The following is a 23646-nucleotide window of genomic DNA, read 5'->3' on the forward strand; positions in this document are numbered from 1 at the left end:
AAACCGGAAAATGTTGTAAGAGTTCCTGTTTCTGCCCATGTGCTCAGGAGAGAGGGTATATAAGCTCCGGTTTGGGGTTTCCTCGGTGGTTCAGAGTAATCTGAGATTTTCTGTCTCTGCTCTGACCCTATTTGCAAATACATCTTTGGTGCTGCTAAAAATGTGTGCCTGAGGAATTATTATTCGCGAGCTTCCAAAAGAAACGAACCGCGATTTCTGCTTCAATCAGATCCCAGCTGCTGTTTGAGGGGTGTGGCGTGGCGTGGGAGAGCAAGCAGGGGAATGTGCTCCCCCCACCCAAGCAGCCCTTCACCTACAAACTTTCCAAGGGGGCGGGGAGCGGGGGGAGTACGCATGCACACTCAGCCCATCCAAATACATTTTTCTTCCTCTGCCTATGCTTAGAGATTTCACATGACTTTAATGGATGAGGTCTGTATGGATTTAATGCCATGAAAGGACAGTGTCCCAGCGAGTCCTTCCACATGTTGCCCCATTTGTGTCCAGCATCACTCTGGTCTTCCCTGGCTGGTGCTTGAGGCAGGTGCTCCTCATCCAAGGGTCCTTTTACAGCCGCATTTGCTCAGATACGTCCTCACCCCGATTTCTCTTTCTGTCAGTGGAGAAGAGCTGTGATCTAGCCAGGTAACGAAAGCTCATACTGTAGCGTGTGCATTGTGTAATGTAATGTGTTGTGTGGACAGGAAATGTAACGTCAGTACACAGCAGAAGGGGAGCGACCCTGCAGAGCCCTGCAGGCTGTGAGGCTGAACTACAAATCCCAGAGGCCTCCGGAAGCAGGAAGAGGAAGTGATGAGCGGTGATGGGCAACCCTGCAGAGTCGTGAACTGCAAATTCCACTTTTCTTTAAAAAGGTAAGAAAACCCCTTTTGTCTGTGGTGCTCCTGCCTTTGTATGTCTATTGGTGCTATATTGGGGCAATGGTCAATGCTCTCTTTCCCTGGGACTTGTGTTCCCTTTTTCCTTTCCAGACAAATTCTTAAGCTCACTAAGAGCGGCAGGAAATGCTTTTTACTAAGGTCAAAGGACTCAAAAGCTCTTAAGTCCAGGCTTTTTTGGAGGAATCTAAATGTCCCCCCCCCCACTCCCCCCACATGTAAGTGCTCGTGTCTGCGCATGTGCAGCAGGCTGCGCCCTGCCCGGGAAGCTGCTGTTCCTTTCACTTCCTAACGCAACAAATGCTGCAAGATGACAACACATATACAAGTCTGAAATTAAAGAAACTGGACAGGAAAACTACAATTAAACACTATAGCGCTTTTACTGTGGGAATGAGATGTGGATCTTGCTGTCTGACACTGTGAAAAACTTCTTCCAACTTGAGAAAACCGAAGCCCTGTTTCGGAGGCAGATCACAGCACAGCACCGCTCGGCAGGATCAGGCAGGTAGGTGAACTTCACTTGATCGAGAAACATTCAGGAGACCTATTATAGCCTCCAAAACACCCCATTTTTAGGTTCTGTAATAATACAGAGATTAGATGATCCTTTGACATTTTGTTTTATTATTTAGGCAAAAACTAAAGTATTTGTACATTCACAAAGGAAATCAGAATTATTATTTTGGGACCTTTTGAGTATGAAAATAAATTGTCAGGTGCCATACTCTTTTACTAAAGTTGGTATTTAGATAAGAAAACTGATGAATTCTTGCCAGCTTCAAAAACAGGAAAACTAGAAGCTAGGTTATAAGTGAGTACTCTGAAGCCATAGCAAATAGCACAAAATGACTTATTTGCTATGGTATTTGTATATTTGTCATGTTTACTTAAGTAATACTTTGAAATTTGACTCCTGAGATTTGTCAAGCAAATTCATTTAATGAAAATTATTTTTTTTTTTTATACATCATGTCAACTCTTAGTTGTTACCAGACCAACGCATAGAAAACTAAAGTCCACTTTGAAAGCAACTTTAGTCTGCTCAGTAGAAATTAAAAAAAAAAAAGTCTTCTCTTACTGTAGTACAGACCTGAATTGAGAAGTGGCAACCAAGGGAAATACGGACCAAACAGCATTGTTTCATGCAACTCAAATATGACCTGTGAATTAACTGTAGTCTTTCCTCCTTTTGTTGTAATTTATTGACTTTCTACCCGTGGCATTTTGACTTCAATTGGAATGCTTTAATTCAGGAAAACACTGGACCCTGCTCTTTCACTTTGGGAATGGGTGGTTGTGCAGGAACTCCACCTCTGCTTATGAAATTCTGTGAATTTCTAAGCATAGTAGGAAAACAAAATACCAAATTTTATAAAGGGATACTCTTTTTTTGTAATTGTCCTTATATGAGCACAAGTAGTGACGATATCTGTAATAACTACGTTGGTTTTTTTCCTTCAAATGTAGACAGCAGCCCTGAGAGCAGTAGGCAACATAGTAACTGGTACGGATGAACAGACACAAGTTGTTCTCAACTGTGATGTTCTGTCTCACTTCCCAAATCTCCTGACGCATCCAAAAGAGAAGATAAACAAGGTATATTCTGTCTTTTAGTTTCTTTTCTTTCTTTCCATCTTTGCCTTTTAGATTAATGAAGCAAGATTCTTTTGTAGTATGTGGCAGGCAGAACCTCGAACTACTGGAGAGCAGGATTAGCTTGATTTCAAATTAATTTTAAGGGTAAAATTTGAAGCTGTTCAGCCTTCCATTAATAATCCTGCCTTCAGAATGGTCATGCACTGTTCTGAGACAAGAGCAGGGGTGCTCGTATGTCCAGTGGCCAAAATAACATAGAGGAAGGTGGATTCCTGTGCTTGGAAAGGAGCTGGGATTGACACAGCCTACACTACTACTTCCATCTTCTCGCAGTTGTGCATTAATAAGGGGGCTCCCTACTCCAGGAGAGGTTTGAGTGCTAGAGGGAGGAAGTGGTCAGAGCCTTTTTCCTGTCATGGAGCTATATTGGGATTCTTTGTGCTCACTGAGATTCCTCCCACTCCAAAGTGGGGGATGAAGAAGCAGCTTCTGGTCTCCCTTGCCTACATATCTTTAGGACACATGGTTCGTCTCCTGTTCAGTTTATCTGCATTGTGACTGCCCTTGACTTCCAATAGGACGGTCACAAACTCCTGCAAGACCGTTTCAGGCTGGACATAAGGAAGAATTTCTTTACTGTCCGAGCCCCCAAGTTCTGGAACAGTCTGCCAGCGGAGGTGGTTCGAGCACCTACATTGAACACCTTCAAGAGTAAATTGGATGCTTATCTTGCTGGGATCCTATGACCCCAGCTGACTTCCTGCCCTTTGGGCAGGGGGCTGGACTCGATGATCTCCCGAGGTCCCTTCCAGCCCTAATGTCTATGAAATCTATGAAATCTATGAAATAATTTCATTACAAATACTTTACAGACATCATAGCAAAAAGAAAACAAAAACCTCAGAAAAGAACAACCCCCCCACAAACCACCCAAACAAAATGGGAGGAAAACAAACAGACAAATCTTGTTCTAAGTTAAGACAAAATGTTATGAAAGAGAACCTCTTCTACTTGGGGCCCAGGGAAAAAAAGACTTCCAATCTCAGCTTCCACCATTTTCTTTTTTCATTATTTACTTTTGACCTTTTCTTTCTGCTCTGATTGTACAGTTATTTTAATATTTTTCTTTGAAAGAAGCAGAAAAATAGTATTTCCACAATTAATCAAATTGGAAAATTGTATCTTTTATTAATTCTGGCATCAGTGGGAATTAAGCACATAATTAAATATTAATAAGTATGGAAATACATACATGCTGAATTGGGACCAATATTTCTAAAGATACTATAATGTTCCATTGATTTAACAAATGTCCGTGTAGTAGATGTGGAGGGCTGGCTCACAGGGATAACTATGATATAGCTTCAGGGAATATTTGATGACCCATTGGTGGGATAAGTCATGTTACAAGTGGTGAATTAGAGTAGTCATCACAGTTTTTATTACAGGACAGAAAGTTTTATTGGAGTGTCTTAGGGGAGAGTAAAATTTTTTAACAATTTTTCATGAAAGCTTTTTAAACATAATGGACTTTTCTTTATTTTAATTTTTATGGACTTTTTTCCAATTATTTTAGAAAGCAATTCACAACATATTTTTGTGTAATCACAAATTAAATGGAAATTAAAACAAAACATGACAAAAATGTTCCTCAGGGATTTTTTCTTTTTTTTTTTCTCCTCTAAGCATCAATAGAGAGTAAACACTGAAAATCTATAGATTCCCGGCAATGCATATATTTCACTTTGAAACTATTTGAAACAAGAACTTGTTTGACATCATTGCATGACAAAATTAGTGGGGAAATTGCAGGAATGCTTGAAACAATTTTAAAATTGTTTTAATTGCCATCTTCTATGAATCTATATCGTAATGCTGTCCATTTCCACTGCTACATCACTAATGTAGAAATAGATAATGCTTTTCTTAAAGCCTAAGCTCCTTGAGTCCTGCTGTTAAATGATATTTACTGCTCGAAGTTTTTCTGGTGTTTTTGTTTCTTACAGAAATTTCCCATCCCCATTATACCAGAGAAAAGCATATTCATATTCTTTCATACTCTAGAGTATATGATCCCAGGGTAATGAAGGTCTCAGGTGACAGAATTCAAAATGCATTTTACACCCCATTATTTTTAGGCAAGCCCTATCAGTCCTGGGGCCCTGACCCATACTTTTTTGAAGCCTCGGTGTTAGGAGCCTGCAGGTCCCTATGCGAGGCGTCTCTTCCCTAGCCTCTCACACTGAACCCGCAGCAGCTTGTGAAGGGCTCGGGCAGAGGGCAGGCAGCTCTGTGGGTTGCCCCTTTACGTGTGGGAACTGATATCCAGACCTGCCCCTGGGTATTATATCGTCTACAGCTAAAAGAAGGCAGTTCCTGCACAGCACAGGAAACAACTGCTCAAAATGCAAGAGCCTGATGCAGTGATTGTTTCCCAGACTCACTTGAAATGTTGAAACAACTCCAAGTGTGTCTACCCCATAGTTTGTAGCAGAGCATGAAGATACCTGGTCTGCCTGTAAATAAGTTAGCTTGAGTACGGGGATAGTGCAGCCACATCAGTGTGCAGATTACTCTGCTACTGGGTTCGCTTGAAGAAACACTGCTTTGGGCTTCAGCTGACTTCCACCAATTATTTGTCTACACTGGGGAGCTGTCATGACCACAGCTGGGAAGACATTGCTGTAGTGATAGCACTCGCTAGTGGAGATGGTGGCAGCTGAATCCACCTGGTTAACTAATCTAACTGACTCTAACTACATCTCCCTGGCAACTGAATTTCCCTACGGTTTCTCTATATTCAGGGTTGTCATGTTGTGGATTTAGGTATTATTGTAAGTGTGATTTTTATAATGGCAAAAAGTGAGGTAGAATTACATTTAGATTTATACCCATAAAAGAGACACTTATGTCCCACTTATTTGTCTATGAGGCAAAACAGGATTTTGCCCTGTATCCTGTTGTTTCGTAACTCCTATAAACACTGTGAAACGTCATTTTGAGTCAACCTGAGAACAGCATTAAAATAGAGATTGCCACAGGCATGTATAGAGAAGGGGGCATCCTTAAGTTTCCCAGCTTCCAGAGTCACACCCCAGAGCTCCTGGAAGCAGAGAAAGCCATGCGGGCACTCCTGAGGTTGAGGGGCCAGATCCTGCGTGGAAAATCCTGAGGCACGCAAGGCTGAGACCCAAAACCCAGAGACCTTGTGCCTGAGGTGGCTGGAGAGTGCGGGAAGCTCCAGGCTGCCTGTGCTTTCCTTCCATAAAGAAAATACACATCCACCACAATAAAGCAGCACAAATTATTGCTACCTTTTTTAGCAAACACATTGTTGTGTGACATAGAGTGCAGATATCTATTTCCTTTTCCTTTGTGCCAGCATAAAAATGTTTATGGCATCACAAAGTCAACAAAAGTTGATGTCTGTATTGCTGTGCAGGATTGAATGGACACCTGGCAGAAGCCTGTGCCCACTTTTACTTTTACACAGCAGTGGAAAACCTTCTCAAAGATATATTCCTTAAGCCAAGTTAAATGGGTTTCTCATTTGATTGACTGAAAGTTAAAACACTCAGTTTAGGTCTCCTGTTCAGGGGGAGTAATTCCAGAATAACCATTCCCAATTAACTCTACATGTCAAAACACTTATTCTGAAGTAAGACTATCCACAGAGAAAATAATCAGGAACACTCTGAATTTATACTCTTATTCTATATTAATTTCCACTCATTCCATTTTGTCAAAACCACAACTTGCCTTTCCATGGCCAAACTCAGTAACCAAATATCTCAGCAGCTTTTTCTGATGAGTCTTTGTTTTCCATCAGTGATCCCACGAGACTGTCTAACCCTAGGACCTGGGATAATTGCATCATTGTCTGTAAGTGAAACTCCTTTAGGCTTCTTGGCCTGTTGGAAATAGTGAAGGATTCTGAAACTGTTTGAAACTCTCAGACATTGCAAAACACCATTTCCACACTACAGAGCATACAGCTCATTATGCAGTACTGATCAACACTGTTCAGCACAGATCTTTGAAAACACCTGGCACTCTGGACTGGAAGAAAGCCAATGTGGTGCCTATCTTCACGAAAGGGAGGAAAGTGGATCTGGCTAACTATAGGCCCATCAGCCTGACCTCTATCCTGGGGAAGATCTTAGAAAAGTTTATTAGAGAGGCCATCCTTAATGGACTGGCCAATGCCAACATCCTGAGGATGAGTTTGTTGCAGGTAGGTCTCACTTGACCAATCTCATTTCCTTCTACGACCAGGTGACCTATCACCTGGACAAGGGAGAAGATATTGACGTCATATATCTTGACTTCAAAAAAGCCTTCGATCTGCTATCCCATGATCACCTCTTAGCAAAACTGGCCAATTGTGTCCTTAGTTCCACCACAATCTGCTGGCTGGAGAACTGGCTCTGTGGTCAGACCTAGAGGGTAGTAATTGATGGAAGTCACTCATCATGGTCAAAAAGGAACGTAATCCCAACAAGGATCTGTGGACAGGATCTTCTGATAGTCGGGCTTACGCAGATCACGCTCGCTTTAAAGGTCAGGCTTAATTTTATTAATAAGGTTTAAACAAAACAAAATCAACTATGCTGGGTGCACCAGTGAGCACCCACTCACACTGGTGTTGTATCTCCGGGAAGGGTCGCCGGGATCAGGCGGGTCTGGCGTCCTTCCCTCCGGCTGGCCAGGCCGAAGGTCGCTCCGTGTCGATTCAGTCCGTAGGGTACGTTCCGTCGGGCGCGCAAAGACCCCAAAGTTCACAGCGCGATGATTTTTATACTCTCTGTGATGCAGGGCGGTCTAATTACATGTGGCGCTTTCTCATTGGCCCGGGGCGGTGACCGTCACATTATTGACAAGCCCTGGTCTTCCCCTTGAGAGACCCCGTGCGGAAAATTCCAGCCGCATGGTGCTTCCACGCTGCAGCCCCAGAGCCTCCCATCCACCCAGCACTTGTTACATAAACATTAAACACGTGCGAACATGGCCACCTATAGCACTTAGCAAGTGCAAAATGATTACAACATGCCCCCCTGGCCATGTGAGCCAAGTGGCTTACAACAAATTGGTAAACGAACCACTACAATAATAAGATAACAAAAGGAACATTAAACAGCTGTGAACATTGGAGTTGCTTCCGTTACTTAACACACTCTAAACTTTAGAGGGAAAATGGGGCAACGGCCCAAACACTCAAAGCGCAGTTGAACAGGAACCTTAACATGTCTAGTTCAGTTCAAGGTAAGTATTATCATTAAATTTAACTAGTTAAACAGAAATGGAACTTGGTTACTGAACTAGCTCTATAATGCGCTTCGCCTCATTTCTTGGGGGTTCACATTTGTCTGGGGAAAGTGCTTGTGATGTGCAATAAGCATGACAGATGTAACCTGACGTCGGATACAATGGGCAACTAGGCCAATACAACAAGACCCAACTAAAATCACAATCAAGATTGTAAACAGGGGGGTTAACAGATTTACTAACCACGGCGAAAGCCAAAGGTTAAATAGTGATTGGAATGTGCTTGTTAACCAATTAAAAGGGGTCTGAACGATTGTGCGTGTGTCTTCTGCTACCTTGCGGATTTGGTTGATAGCTTTGGAGAGGGGTTCTGAGGCATTATAAATGACGAGACAGCAAGTCTCATGTGGTGCAATGAGGTTCAACGTCGCACAGAACCCACCCTCTTTAGCTAACATAAAATCCAATACAAGACGGTTTTGAAACGCCATTTTAGAGGTGTCCTGCAACTGGCGATTAAACACTTCTAAAGCGTCTGCTGTACCGTTGGCGAGTCTTGCCAACAGTTCTAAAGTCTGTAACTGCTGAATGGCTAAAGCAGAGGCAGAAGCACCAGTGACGAACATACCATATAAAGTCCATCCGGTAGCAAACTTCCTATGCTCAGTGTGGGTCATATTGGACCAGAATTTTGGTTCTCCCATGACACCTGTGATTTGGTCAGTGGAAAGTACGTTGCGGCGTGCTCGAGCGTTATTTGGGAGCGTAGGTGGGGCGGTCCAATGAGTGACATTGGAAAACTGATAAGGGCATAGGGTAACCTGTACCAAGATACAACAAACGTTCAAGTGATATGGAAAATGACTATATAAAATGGCCTGGGTTGAATTTTCATCCCGTTGGCAATAAAACATGGTGTCATGGGGAGCTGGAATTAGCCCCACTAGTGGGGGGGGTTTTGTATTGAAAAGGGCCGATAATGACTTGAGATCCGGGCTAAAGTGGTTGGTAAAGGTCTTAAATGCCTTACGGTGAGCAGATAAACCGAAATTACTCCCTATTGTCATAAAAGCTTTTGTGGAAAACAAACGGAATGCCGTAATATCTTCAAAAGCCCTCCTGGACATGGACGTTTTGAAGGTACACGGAATAGTGTGACACCCCGGCCAAAAACACTGGGTGTCAAGGGTAGAAAGTTTAACCTTTACTGTTTGTAAAACGGCTTGAGGAAGTGATGGGATAGAAAGAGTGACATTATTGGGGTTGGGCACGATGGAGTGCAGTGCTCCCCAAGGTGGCCCATGGGTAAGATTAAAGCAACCCTGTGGCACATCTTGGACTGTGCAATTAATCGGGTGGGTACCATTCCACTTCCATGCATAAGTAAGGGTTTTAACGGAGCAAGTCGTTCTACATGCTAAATAGTGGATAGTTTCGTTACCGGAAGAATTACGTGTAAAACTCAAAAATAACTCTGTGTAATTAACAGGGATAACAGCTATATGAAAAGGGCTATCTGCAGCTGAGCTAGGTGCGTGGGCACAAACCGAGCCTGAGGTGTGTCCAGTAACATCCACTCCCGTGAGGTGCGGAGGAATAAGTTATCTGCAACGGGTAATGGGGATAAATCTAAACTTCGCTTCGCGCGTTTTGTAAAGGAAAGCATTACAATGACATTAGTTAACAACAAGAAATAGATCAAAAACAGTAACCATAGCTTCCGACGTCGGCGTGGGATTACACTTGGTCCTGATGTGGGGGCAGTTGCTCCCGACCCCCTTGGTTTCCCCACAAGTCTCACCCATAGCCCCACAAATGACAGGGGCAGTGCCCGTGGGTCTCGCGGTGGCAGCGTGATGGATGGGCAGATGAGAGGTTCGGTATCAGCCTCCTCGTCCTGTCGACGGGCGGACATCACGAGGGGATACGATCGCGGTCTCTGGTGGTTTGCTCGGTGATAATGTTGCCGTCGTTGTCCTGGCGGGTTTTCACAATCTCAGTAGGATGAACCTGAAGTGGAGGGGTTGGCACGGAGTTGGGCACTGACGGAGGAGGCGCTGGAGGAGGAGGCTCTGGAGGAGGACGAGTCTTGCCCCGCCCTTCAAGGAGTGGTGGATATAGCGGCGTCACCGGTGGAGATGGTGCCTTGTCTCCCAAATATGGTGGTGGGGCAGTGGGCGGAGCAGGGGGCGGGGGCTCTGGCTTGTCTCCGCCGCTCGGCCGTTGTTGAAGGGCGCCATCTTTGCTGGCGCGGCTCATGGTAACAACCGCCACTTCATAATCATTCAAGCGGTTAAGGGTGGATACGAGGGTTTCAAGACAAGCACGCAAGCATGCGACTTTCTTTCCCTTCTTTTTCCCTTCTTTTAACACCCCAAGATCTTCAGCTAGGGCGTGCAGCCGCCGGTGACTGACGCCGCCGGGGATCGTGGATGGAGAGGGGGGAGCGATTCCTTGCAAGCACCCCTTGTCACCTGCAAGCACCGCGATCGCCTCCACACAACCGTCCCACTCTTGGGAGGGGGTGGCATCCCATTCGGGAGGGGGGAACTCGCTGGCTGCGGCGACCTGCTCCCCTTCGGCCGACGGGATAGAGAAAGCGACTGCGGGATCTCTTAATACGCAGCCGAGAGCGCAGCCTGTAAGACGGGCTTCCCAAGGTCTCCTGGGGTCTTCCTCAAGCCACACACAAAATACTTGGGTCCCGTCATTATCGGTGTGGCTGGGAGGCTGATGAAATTGCAGATGGCGCCAAAGTTCATCAGCATCCACAAGCTGCCTGCAGCTGGATGCCCAAGGACATGCCTGACAACGAGACTGATCATCCCGGTCATGATCTGCAGCCGACCATCCTGTTCGTGACGCCATGTGGACAGGATCTTTTGATAGTCGGGCTTACGCAGATCACGCTCTCTTTAAAGGTCAGGCTTAATTTTATTAATAAGGTTTAAACAAAACAAAATCAACTATGCTGGGTGCACCAGTGAGCACCCACTCACACTGGTGTTGTATCTCCGGGAAGGGTCGCCAGGATCAGGAGGGTCTGGCGTCCTTCCCTCCGGCTGGCCAGGCCGAAGGTCGCTCCGTGTCGATTCAGTCCGTAGGGTACGTTCCGTCGGGCGCGCAAAGACCCCAAAGTTCACAGCGCGATGATTTTTATACTCTCTGTGATGCAGGGCGGTCTAATTACATGTGGCGCTTTCTCATTGGCCCGGGGCGGTGACCGTCACATTATTGACAAGCCCTGGTCTTCCCCTTGAGAGACCCCGTGCGGAAAATTCCAGCCACATGGTGCTTCCACGCTGCAGCCCCAGAGCCTCCCATCCACCCAGCACTTGTTACATAAACATTAAACACGTGCGAACATGGCCACCTATAGCACTTAGCAAGTGCAAAATGATTACAACAGGATCAAAGGGAGCAGGAGAGCACACAAGCCTCCGTGGCTCACCAAAAGCATCCGGGAATGTCTCCTTGCTAAAAAGGAGGCTTACACCCAATGGAAAGAAGGGGTCATCACCAGGGAGGACTATTCTATAGTTGCTCGGGGATGTAGGGGGGTAGTTAGGAAGGCCAAGGCAGAGATGGAACTGGGACTAGCTTCCCAGATTAAGGACAATAAAAAGTCCTTTCTTAAATACATAGGGGGTAGAAAGAAGGTCCCGGGTAATGTGGGGCCCTTGCAGGACACGTTGGGAAACTTGGTCGTCACACCGGACGGCAAAGCCAACATGTTTAACGATTTCTTTGCCTCCGTCTTCCTAAGTAGGGACCAGAACAGCCACCTCCCTGCTGGGCCCCATTGGGCCCCAGGGGAGACGCACCTGGACCATGGGTTAGCAAGGATTTAGTTAGGGAGCTTCTGGAGGGGTTGGACGTATTCAAGTCAGCCGGTCCGGATGATCTCCACCCTAGAGTTCTAAAGGAACTGGCCAAGGTCATTGCAAGTCCCCTGGCACGGCTTGACGAGCACTTGTGGTGCTCTGGTGAGGTGCTGGAAGGCTGGAAGAGGGCCAACGTGGTCCCCACCTTCAAAAAAGGCAGGAAGGAGGACCTGGGAAACTACAGGCCAGTTAGTCTTACCCCGATCTTAGGGAAGCTGTTTGAGAAAATTATGCTGGCACACATCCAGGAGGGGCCAGCAGGGAAATGCATGCTTAGGGGCAACCAACACGGGTTCATCAGTGGCAGGTCCTGTCAGACCAACCTGGTGGCCTTTTACAACCAGATCACCAGATCATTAGACGCAGGGGTAGCAGTGGATATAATCTTCCTGGACTTCCGGAAGACTTTTGACACTATCTCTCACCCCGTTCTCATTAAGAAACTGGGGGGCTGTGGTGTCGACACCCACACAGTCAAATGGGTCGCCAACTGGCTGGAGGGCCGCACTCAGAGGGAGGTAGTGGATGGGTCCTTCTCAACCTGGAAGGACGTGGGCAGTGGGGTCCCGCAGGGCTCGGTCCTCGGGCCCCCACTGTTCAACATCTTCATCAGTGATTTGGACGAGGGGTAAAAAGCACCCTGTTCAGATTTGCTGACGACACTAAGATGTGGGGGGACATGGGCACACTGGAAAGGTGCAACAGGCTACAATCAGACCTAGACAGGTTACAAGGGTGGGCAAATGAGACTAGGATGGGATTCAACACAGACAAGTGCAAAGTGATGCACCTGGGGAGGAATAACCGGCACCATACCTCCAGGTTGGGGAACTCCCCTCTTGTTAGTACAGAGGCGGAAAAGGATCTCGGGGTCATCATTGACTCCAAGATGAACATGGGCCAGCAGTGTGGGGAGGCAGTTAGGAAGGCCAACCGCACCTTGTCATGCATCCACAGATGCATCTCGAGCAGGTCCAAAGAGGTGATCCTCCCCCTCTATGCGGCACTGGTCAGGCCGCAGCTGGAGTACTGTGTCCAGTTCTGGGCACCACACTTCCAGAGGGATGTGAACAGCATGGAGAGGGTTCAGAGGAGGCCATCGTATGATCAGGGGACAACAGGGCAGGCCCTATGAGGAGAGGGAACGGGACCTGAACCTGTTCAGCCTCCAAAAGAGAAGGCTGAGGGGGGATCTTGTGGCCTGTTATAAACTAGTCAGGGGGGATCAGCAGACACTGGGGGAGTCCCTGTTCCCCCGAGCACCGCCAGGAGTGACCAGGAATAACGGCCACAAGCTGGCAGAGGGTAGATTTAGGTTAGATATCAGGAGGCACTACTTCATGGTCAGGGCGGCTAGGGTCTGGAACCAACTTCCAAGAGAAGTGGCGCGGGCTCCTACCCTGGGGGTGTTTAAGAGGAGGTTAGATGAACATCTTGCTGGGGTCATTTGACCACGTATTCTTTCCTGCCATGGCAGGGGGTTGGACTAGATGATCTGCTCAGGTCCCTTCCGACTCTAGAAACTATGAAACTATGGTGTCCTGTGACCAGTGGGGTCCCCCAAGGCTCTGTCCTTGGACCCATATTGTTCAACGTTTTCATTAATGATGTGGCCATTGGAGTCAGAAACGGACTGGCCAAGTTTACCAATGACACCAAACTTTGGGGCAAACCATCCACACCAGAAGTCAGGAGGGCGATCCAGGCTGACCTGGACAGGCTCAGCAAATAGGTGGACAAGAACCTGCTGGTGTTTAATGCCGAAAAATGCAAGGTTCTCCACCTTGGGAGGAAAAACTTGCAGCATCCTTATAGGCTTGGCAGTGCTACGCTGGCTAGCACTACAGAAGAAAGAGATTTGTGGGTCATCGTTGACCACAAGATGAACATGAGCCTTCAATGTGATGCTGCGGCTAGTAAAGCAACCAAAATGCTGGCTTGCATCCTCAGATGCTTCTCAAGCAAATCCCGGGACGTCATTCTCCCCTTGTACTCGGCCTTGCTGAGGCCATGGCTGGAGTACTGCATCCAGTTTTGGGCTTCACAATTCAAAAAGGATGTGAAGAAGCTAGAGGGGATCCAGCGAAGAGTCATGCACATGAGCAAAAGTCAGGAAAACAGACCTTATGCCAACAGGCTGAAAGCCATGGGGCTCTTTAGCCTGGAAAAGCGCAGGCTCAGGGGTGATCTGATGGCCACCTATAAGTTTATTAGGGGTGACCACCAGGATCTGGGGGAATGTTTGTTTGCCAGCATGCCCCAAGGGATGACAAGGTCGAACGGTCATAAACTACTGCAAGACCATTTAAGGCTGGACATAAGGAAGAATTCCTTTACTGTCCGAGTCCGCAAGGTCTGGAACAGTTTGCCAGCGGAGGTGGTTCAAGCACCTACATTGAACACCTTCAAGAGTGTCACGGGGTGGGAGCCTAGGGGCGGCCGTGATCCCCCTAGCGCCCCCTTAATGTGTCAAATGGGCGATCCAGCACCCTCTTATCTTGCCCGCCACGTCATGTTGGTATATGGTTCTGTAAGGGAGGCTGCCTTTGATCCCCTCGTACACGGCGTTACGCTGGAACATTCCTTATGGGGCAACTCGGTGCACCCCGGCCTTAAGGGCTATGCGTGCCTCCTACCTCCCCTTTAGCACGCCCCAAGCCTCGCAGCTGTACCGGACGTTATCTGGTCAGTTTCTTATAGGCGCCCTTCCCTGCCGCCCCTGGGCTTGTCACGCAACCAGCTCCCTTTTACCGGCGCCCCTGGGCTTGTCACGCAACCAGCCCCCTCTGTTCGCTAGCCCCCTTGGGCCTACTAATTATATCCACTCTCCCCCCTGGGGTCTGCTCAATCTACGCGCCCCTTCTGGGGCCTCTCTTTCTCCCAGACCGTGGCCGACTGGGGCCAGTCCCCCTGCGCTCATGCGCTCATTGCCCTCACTGGGCTTCTCAATTAACTTGCCCCCTTCCGAGGTTTCTCACTAGGCTTGCCCCCTTCCGGGGCTTGCCCCGTCCAGGCAGCGCCCCCCCCGGGGCCTGCCTCTCATACGTCGCGCAGTCACCCCCGCATCCGGGCCCACGCTCCGTGTTTCCCACGGTACTCGCCCTCTCCGGGGCCTGTGCCACATTTCTCACGCTTTCCTGCCCTCTCCGGGGCCTGTGCTCTGCTGGACTCTTCTGCAGAGCTCCTGCACCTCAGGCTGCCAGAAGGGAACTGCTGCTGGGCTTTGGCCTGGGCTGTTTATAAAGGCCTAGCTCTGCCCCTTTCCGGTCATGTGACCAGCCTGGTTGCTCTGGCAACCAGCACCTGTGCTGCCTTAGGGAGCTTCAGCAGCCCTTATTCCTAACGTCAGTAGCAGGCACCCTAGTACCCTGCTACAAAAAGCAAATTGGATGCTTATCTTGCTGGGATCCTGTGACCCCAGCTGACTTCCTGCCCTTTGGGCGGGGGGCTGGACTCCATCTTCCAAGGTCCCTTCCAGCCCTGATGTCTATGAAATCTATGAAACACTGCCCACGTTTGCCACAGCCATTGACGCAGTAGTCTGAAGAGCTTGAAGAAGATAAATCTCATGTTTCTTTGAACAGCTGTACTGGCATGTCACTATATCTGGACCCCATGTTTCCTTTTTACCATCGCACGGTATTAAAATTCTAGATTTCATTCATTTAACATGGTCTAAAATGTAATGATAACTCTTAATGGTCTCCTTACTCAACACATGATTTTTCATTTAGGGGTAAAGAGGGAGGGAGTTATCAGGGATAACCCTGGAATTTGTGTTTCTGCGACTGTTTTAATTCTGCACTTTCATAAGTTTATTCAAACCACGGTTGTTCCCCTTGTATACGTGTGCGTGTTGTCCTCCTCCTATCTTATCCAGTACACAGCGGTGGTAACCAGCGCTCTATGTTCTCCAGGTGAATACTTTTCTGCTGTCCCCTTGTGCTTTTGGATCAAGTTTCAGTGAAGAAGATGCCTTCCTCATTGTGCCAAATCTCCAGAGTCTTCCCATCGCTGGCTGGTTTACTCACGTTCTTCATTACTTTTCATATTTACAAGGTGGAATCAGGTAGGTGTCTGCTCCGTGCTAATGTGTGCTCTGCTGCTGCTGAAAAGTTTGTTTAGTGTTATATTGACACATTGCACCAATTCTAGTTTTTCCTGGCAAATGGAAAAGAATTAGTGAGAAATTCTAGATGGCATTAACATCATTGTGTAAGAAGAAACAATAACTACATCTAAGATAAAAAGTTTTCCTCTTTCTCCCCAAACATACAGAAGAATAGCGCTTTCTCTATCGTCCGATCATATTTCCATATTTCTGTGCGCTTCTATGTTCCTCGTTCCCACAGTATCCTTACATCCTCCTTCTCCTCGCTCCACTGGCTTTTCTAAACCAACACTGAGGAGGAAAATTCTCTTTTATGTGACATTTCAATGATTTGATATTGGTATCTAATTACAAAATGTGATTAAATCATCAAGGCACCAACATTTTTTCTGGGATACAATGTTCAGAAAATATCCAATTAAAAATGTTGACATTTCTATGACAAAAAAATACCTAGGCTGGATTTATTCAGGATATACTATCATTTCTCAGCCACTGAATATCTTATGTTGGGCAGTCAGCTGCAGTTAAAGATGCTCAGCCCTTTCTATTTTAAACCTGTGCTTTCAGTTATTTGTCACTTTACCAGTCCAAGCTTAAACTCTGCCAGGTGGTAATCCATCTCATGTTGAGTATCTCTGATTTCTCTTTTTACATCTGAGTTTATTTTGAGGTGTTTTTGGTACATTTTGCAGCCCAGTTTACAGTTGTTGGACCTGATCAGCCAATCACTGCCATTGTGGGGGAAGAGATCGTATTGCCGTGCTGGCTGTCCCCCAACATGAGCGCTAAGGACATGGAAGTGAGGTGGTACCCGTCTGAGTTTACAGATTATGTTCATCTGTGCCGTGATGGGAGAGATCAGTTGGGAGGACAGATGCCAGAATACAAGAGAAGGACAGTGTTTTGGAAAGATGGCCTCACAGATGGAAACGTTTCCTTGAGGATTCTCAATATTGGGCCTCCAGATGAAGGGCAATACAAATGCTTTGTTGATGATGGTATTTCTTATGAAGAAGCTGTAATAGAACTGAAGGTAGCAGGTCAGTGGCTTGTGTCAGTTTATCGGCATGGTTTTCAGGTTTTTTCTCTTTCAAAATATGCCAACTTCATGGAACGTATGTGTGAATTATTTTCCAATTAGACACTGTATTTAAATTTTATCCAGCCATTTTCACATTTCAGGCATATTTCAATTTTTGTTAGTATTTAATAACTTTAAGCAATGTCTGAAAAGCAGCTAGTTTTTCTTTGCTCTCGATTTCTCAGTGCTTGGGACCTTCTAATTTCACATCCCAGTTATATTCATTTTTCTTGGACTAACATTATCCTAAATAGTGCTTTTTCGTTTCTCATATTTACTCCCCAGTATAGTTACAGATAGCAAACATAGCCCTTTCTGCCTCTGTTTTCCTAGGTTCGAAAAGCCCAGATGTTCCCCTAAGATAAACCTTTCTCTTTTCAAATCCCAAACCTCAGTTACAGTCCTAATTTCCTTCTTTTTCTGTTTAATTTGAATCCTGTCAGTCTGTAGTCAGTCAATTCCCAGGATAAGTTTCTACAACCAGCCCTTCTTAGCAAAACCTTGTAACTATGTGCCCTGTACAGAGACAAGATTTGAGCCTATGATCTGGACCTCTTTTGCAAGTTTAGACATGGAAGTAACATACACCTACAATCTCCTTAATCACCACCGCTCCGTCATGGGGGGCGACCCCCTCCCCTTTTCCCTCCAGCCTTTACCCTATCTTCATAGATGGCTTTTTCTAATACTCTACTAACTGTTCTCTGATTGCCTTTTTCACATGTCATTGTTTCATGGAAACTTCTGAATCTGAAGTGAACCAGTTCTGTTGTGGACTTGGATGATGTCAATTGGTTGGGATTTATGTTCCTTTGAAATGTGCACTTCTGGGAAGGGAGGATTTTTTATCCCCTTCCATTCACCTAATTTAGAGTTTTCACTGATGAGGCTGCTTTGTTTTCACATCTAAGAGGCTTGAACACAAATATCTATTATAAAGCAATATTCAATACATTTAGTTACATTAATCATTACTATAAGATAAAGCAATAATATAATTTCATAGATATCACAGAGTGTTGGGTCAGAAGAGAGCTATCAGATCATTTAGTCTCACCCTCTGCCCTGGGCAGGAAAGAGTGCGGGGTCAGATGACCCCAGCATGTGTTTCTCCAATCCCCTCTTAAATACCTCCAAGAAAGGGGATAGCACCTTTGGAAACATATTCCATATTTTGGTATCCCTCACTGCGAATAATTTTTTCCTGATGTCTAATCTACATTTGCGCTCCTGCAATTAGTAGCCATTTTTTCTAGTTACCCCAATGACCGTCTGGTAAACATTGCATCCCATAGTTCCTGCTGCCCCATCTGATGAGCTTGTAGATGGCCACAAGATCACCTCTCAGCCTTCTCTTGCAGAAGGTGAAGAGATTCAGGTCCCTCAATTGGTCCTCCTGAATCCCTCCTGAAGCCTGGTGCCCAAAACTGGATGCAGTACTCCAGCTGCGGCCTGACCAATGCTACAAAGAGGGGAAGTATCCCTTCGCCAGACATGGTTGTGATGCACCTACTTATGCAAGAAAGAGTGTGGTTAGCTTTATGTATTAGGGCTGTGCAAAAAGGCACTGTTTTGTTTCACTTGAGTTTCAAGGTTTCAATGGAATGGCGTTTTATATCGAATTTCAGTTCAGTTTGAAACAGTTGTTCCATTTTGCTTTGTTGAAACAGTAAGGCTGTTTCCACTCTGTTTCCATGTTTCCTTAGCTCAAATGGGCACGGGAAGTCATCCCAGCTGAGCTGACTCCTTGTCTCCTGACTGATCTTGTGCCAGGGATGAAGCATTATAGTTGAAATATTTTGACTTTCGAAATGTTTTGACTAGCCTCATTTTGTTTCAAGGCTGTTTCAACGCCCTTTGTTTCCTTTTGATTTTGCTGTTTCGACCTCAAAATGAGTCAAAACCAAGTCAAAACAAAACAGCTGGGGAAATTTTGCACAGCCCTATTACTTATTATTTCATCACATTGGTGACTCGTTCATTTTGGAGTTGACTACGACTCCGAGATCCCTTCCCGCTGCTGTGCTACCTAGAATAGCACCTCCCAGGCTATAGGAGTGTTGATGATTCTTCCTCCCTAGGAGCAACACATGGGACTTGTCTTTGATAAACTGCATCCTATTCTGTTCTGCCCACTTCCCCAGCCTGTCCAAATCCACCTGGATTTGCTCCTTGCCCTCTAGTTTGTTTCAACCTCACCCCATAGTTTGGCGTCATCTGCAAACATGGACAGAGTGTTTTCTATTACCTCATCGGAGCCACTAATGAAGATATTGAACAGTACCAGTTCCAGACTCTGTCCTGGAACCAGATAAAGTATATAATATATATGGATTACCTGCTTTAAGCCCCTCTGCTCTGTTTAACCTGATCTGCTTCAGTTTCAATTGCTTTCTTTCCTTTGCTAGATGTCATGTCTGCAAAGGTTCATTCTGTGGTTACTCAGAAACAGGGTTTTGGGACTTCTGCTAAATTCACTAACAGATTTTAGAAATATAATTTCTTTCTTTTCTAGCTTTAGGCTCTAATCCTGTAATCGCTGTGGAGGATTACCAGAAGGGAGGGATCCGCGTGACATGTCGATCAGCTGAGTGGTACCCAGAGCCCCAGGTTCTATGGAGAAATGCCCAGGGGCATCATATACCATCGGTTTCTGAAATCAAATCCCCAAAGGTGAATGGCCTGTTTGAAACAGAAATTTCTGCTGTCATAAATGGACATTCAGACCAGAACTTGTCCTGTTGGATCAGGAACAGCCTCCTCGACCGAGAGAAGGAATCAGCAGCTCATATATCAGGTAAGTTTCCATCCACACCCTACAGTGAACCACCTCCACTGGAAACCAAGTGAAATATGAAGCAAACAAACATGGCTAACATTTCCATGGGGTAATAATAGAAATCCATTGAACTGTGTGTTTGCTATTTATGTGAATCTGGATTTTATCTCCCTCAAACTTCGGAAATTTTACCTTAAAGAAACTGGCAGACACAGTCACTCAAACTATCATCGAGTCCAGCCCCCTGGCCCAGGGGCAGGAAGTCACCAGGGATCACAGGATCCCAGCAAGATAAACATCCAAGTGTCTTTTGAAGGTGTTCAGAGTAGGTGCTTGAACCACCTCCTGCACCAGTCTATTCCAGACCTTGGGGGCTGGGACAGTAAAGAAGTTCTTCCTTATGTTGAGTCGGAAACGGTCATGGAGAAGTTTGTGACCGTTTGACCTTGTCATCCTTTGGGGCACTCTGGTGATTCCCACCGATCCTGGTGAGGAACCCTAAGAAACTTGTAGGTGGCCACCAGATCGCCCCTGAGCCTGCGCTTTTCCAGGCTGAAGAGTCCCAGAGCTCTTAGCCACTCATCATAGGGTCAGAATAAAGAGACCTTCGGCTCCCCCCCCCAAATTCGGGTCTGACTCGACCCTCCCCTCAGCCCCCACTCCTGCTTCAGGTCCGAACCCACTCCCCACCTACCTGGCTTCAGGTCCAATGCCACCCCACCCAGTATGGGTCTGACCCTGGCCCCAGCACCCCTTTTCGGGTATGAACCAGCTTTCCCCTCCCCACTTTGGATCTGACCCGGTTTCCCACGCCCACTTCGGTTCTGACTCCACATGCCCCTGCCCCCCTGTTTGGGTTTGACCATGCTCCCTGCTTCACTCCTCCTCTGCTTTGAGTCCAACCCTGCCTCTCCACCCTCCCCGCTGTTTTCGGTCTGACCTTGATCCCCACCCCAGCTTCCCACTGGTTCTTGTCTGAATCCACTCCCCCCTCTCTTCCCCTTCACTAAGGCTCCTACTCCACGCCCCACATTCAACCCAGCACTTCCTCTCTCCCCGGTTCAGGTATCACCCCACTTCCCCAACTCCGCCTCTTTGGGTCCTATTCCGCCCTGCTTCAATTCTGCCCCCGCTACCCCTAAACCCCTCGTTTGATCTGACACTGCCCACCCCGCTTTGCATAGTACCACACTCCCCACCTCCACCCCGGTTTGGGTCTGACAGCATTCCCCACTCCGTTCCCCACACTGAGGATCCTACCCCTGCCAGTTCTGGTCCAACTTCACCCCTCCTCCTCCCCGGTTTGGATCCAACCCCATCCCCCCTTCTTTGGGGCCACGCCCTGGTCAGTCCAGGTTTTAACTGTTTCCCACCCCTCCCCCGCACTTCAGCTTCGACCTTACCCCCTCCCCTCCCCTCCCCTCGGTTCTGACTCTGCTCCACCCTTCCACCCCACTTCAGGTCTCACACCACTGCCCTTGGTTCGGGTCTAATCCCAGCACCCCACTCCCCCCACTTCAGGTCTGAACCCACTCCCCACTTCCCCCGCTTCAGGTGTGATCCACCCCCCTGGTAGTGCTCAAAACCCGCCCCCCCGAACCCTACTTTCAGGTCCGACCCCACTTCCCCCCGCTTTGGTTCTGACCAGTTTTTCCCCCCATTCTCCCCACTTCTGCTCCAACTCTGCTCCCTCCCCCCAGTTTTGGTCTGACCGCCCCCCTGACCCCCAGTTCTGTCCAACCCCACCCTCTTCCCCCACACCATTTGCATCTGATCCAGCTCCCTTACCCCAGCTCAGATCTTACGTCACTTTGCCCCTCCTCCCTGTTTCACGTCTAAACCCACACACCCCCTCCCACCATTTGGGTCCAACCCTGGCTTTTCTGAATGGAGGACCCCTTAGCATATAGTTCTAAGTGTGGTTTTTTTGGCTTTTATACACTGTTTAGATGTATAATAGTGTTTGCCCTAGACCTTCCTCCTGAGCATGATCAGTACCTCGTATTATGGCTGTGAAGGTATTAGAGCATATATGTAATTCCACACAGAGCCCAAAGCTTTAGTCAGAAAAAAAAAGACCTATGGCTAGCACTTGTGTGATGATGGAGAACATGGAGGAGGGTTTAAAGTATTTCTGGATTTTGTTTCTAGCAGATTCACATAAAGATTGATCCTCTTCCATTACAGATAGAAAAACTATCCAAACATGGCATAATAGCCAAAAATTGCAGTTATATGGTTAAATAATTTCCACTTAGCCATGTAAAGGTGAGCTAGCATGTTTCCTGTTTATTCATGATAAATCACTATGGAAAGTCAGTTCGTTGGTCATTAAAGCATATTTCTGATTTATTGCATCCTGCTAGGAGTTCCTGCTCTCGTTCATATCTCAGTCAACTCCTGAGAGGAACTATTAATGGATGGTCTTGGAATAAATACATTTGATTTTTTTTTCACCAATAACAAACTAAAGCAACCCTGGGCATCTTGTTTTTCAGTTCTCTTCTTTCCCCATGTGAATCCCTGGATGGTGGCGCTGAGCGTGATCCTAGTGGTTGTGTTAAGTTTCACAATCTTGAATGTATATCTCTTCAGAATAAAAGGTAAATACAGGGTAGGGGGGATATATAGTATAGTTAGTGAATAATTTAATTCTAATAAATCAAAGCGTGTATGAATAAGATTTTACAGCAGCCAAGCAAAGGGAGGCCAGTAGGCACTGTGCCACACACCAAACCTCCAGCACAGCAAAGTGTTGCTTGGCAGGGGGTGTTGCTTGTCTGCAGGTGGGGGAATCAGGGGCTAAAAAAAGCCTACTCCCCACAGCCCCCAGTGGACACTTACCCCTCCCATCCAGTCCGGGGGCCATTTTTAACTCTAACTGCTCCCTAACTTCCCCAAATGCCTATACATACTATTAAAGAAAAGTGGAGCTGTTATTCTGTTAAAACTTGTATAACTTTCTGTCCTTGAAATAGGAATTTGCCTTCTGACACATCTCTACACTCATATGGTTAGTCAAACACGACAGAATATTTAATGTCATGCCCCCAGTAATCTATGTAAGTAAACAGCTGCTCAGCACCACTGGGGTAGGTGGGGGCTACTTTTCCACTGCTTTCTTTTGGTTTCCAAAGTAAATGAGCTTTTCTAGACCTTGAGCAAACTCAAGAATCTCAAGTCTTTAGACTCTAGCACATACAGGTGTTTACCTGACCTACCAGCGCTCCAGAGATGCCCATTGTTTAGAGACCAGTGGGTACTAGATCCCATCCTGAAACCACTAGAGGGATTTATGTATCACCAGAACATCTCCCTACTCAGCTACATGGAAAAGTACAATACCATCCCCAGACACAACTCCTACGTGGAGCTTGCCCCTTCTAGCCTGGAGCTCTTGAGCACAGGCTTCATCCATCTTAGGCTGTCATACCAGTCATGCTACCATACAGGCCACCTCAGCAAACTTCGACCCACTTTTCTTTTACATCATCAAAACTCCTAGAAATTTCACAATTTTAGAAGGCTGTGAACATGCACACAATCTTGATTCACCCAGTCCCATATATTCGAATTCTTAAAAAGCAGATCAAAGCAAGTTAGCACAGTCGAAATAAGCACAAAAGAGTTTCCTTCTCTCGCCCTTGCACACCAATGAGGATGGGGAGAAAAGAGACACGGTTCTCAGCAACTGGACCCTGGATACTACTGGCGGTATGCGAATAAGCACCACAGAGAGGTTGTCGCACAGAACACAAAGTGCCAGGCTTATGAAGTTGTAGTGAAGCACTTAATCAATGTATGTTTTTTTTCAATCCAGGAAACCTTCAACGAGAACTTGGTAAGTTTTTCCATGTCCAACACAGCTTTTTCCATGGTATTCAATATAGCTAGAGCTAGCTGTTAGATTCATACTCACTAAGATGCCCTTGGTCGTGAATACTTTGCTCAGAGCCCTCAGATGCTCCTTCCTGGCCTCTGACATTGTTATTATCCCAGAGCGCTGTCGCTGTTGCAGTAGTTCA

At 46.6% G+C, this 23646-nt stretch overlaps 1 protein-coding gene across 8 annotated transcripts; it reads left to right on the top strand.

The window, feature by feature from the left end:
- Positions 1-752: 752 nt before the first annotated feature.
- LOC149851902 (butyrophilin subfamily 1 member A1-like) lies at positions 753-23640 on the top strand. Of its 8 annotated transcripts, none has more exons than XM_090030248.1 (8): positions 788-875; positions 1346-1407; positions 2370-2498; positions 15565-15716; positions 16454-16801; positions 19358-19639; positions 22120-22224; positions 23442-23640. In XM_090030248.1, exons 4-8 carry the CDS (start codon positions 15620-15622, stop codon positions 23513-23515), a joined length of 906 nt encoding a protein of 301 aa, XP_089886374.1. In that variant the 5' UTR covers positions 788-875; positions 1346-1407; positions 2370-2498; positions 15565-15619; the 3' UTR covers positions 23516-23640. The 8 variants fall into 8 exon arrangements, with proteins under 8 accessions (XP_089886375.1, XP_089886378.1, XP_089886374.1 ...); XM_090030247.1 differs by having other exon boundaries at positions 792-875; positions 993-1407; XM_090030249.1 differs by lacking the exon at positions 1346-1407 and having other exon boundaries at positions 753-875.
- Positions 23641-23646: the final 6 nt, after the last annotated feature.

The sequence above is a fragment of the Crocodylus siamensis genome, unplaced genomic scaffold (assembly GCF_052110815.1).
Source record: "Crocodylus siamensis isolate JL-2025a unplaced genomic scaffold, ASM5211081v1 HiC_scaffold_47, whole genome shotgun sequence".
NCBI lineage: Eukaryota > Metazoa > Chordata > Crocodylia > Crocodylidae > Crocodylus > Crocodylus siamensis.

Excerpts from the sequence above, each read along its gene's own strand:
- LOC149851902 (XM_090030249.1), top strand. The coding sequence starts at position 15,620 with ATGCCTTCCTCATTGTGCCAAATCTCCAGAGTCTTCCCATCGCTGGCT. Across the intron at positions 15,717-16,453 it reads TATTTACAAGGTGGAATCAG|CCCAGTTTACAGTTGTTGGA; the intron begins GTAGGTGTCTGC and ends TACATTTTGCAG. Across the intron at positions 22,225-23,441 it reads ATATCTCTTCAGAATAAAAG|GAAACCTTCAACGAGAACTT; the intron begins GTAAATACAGGG and ends TTTTCAATCCAG.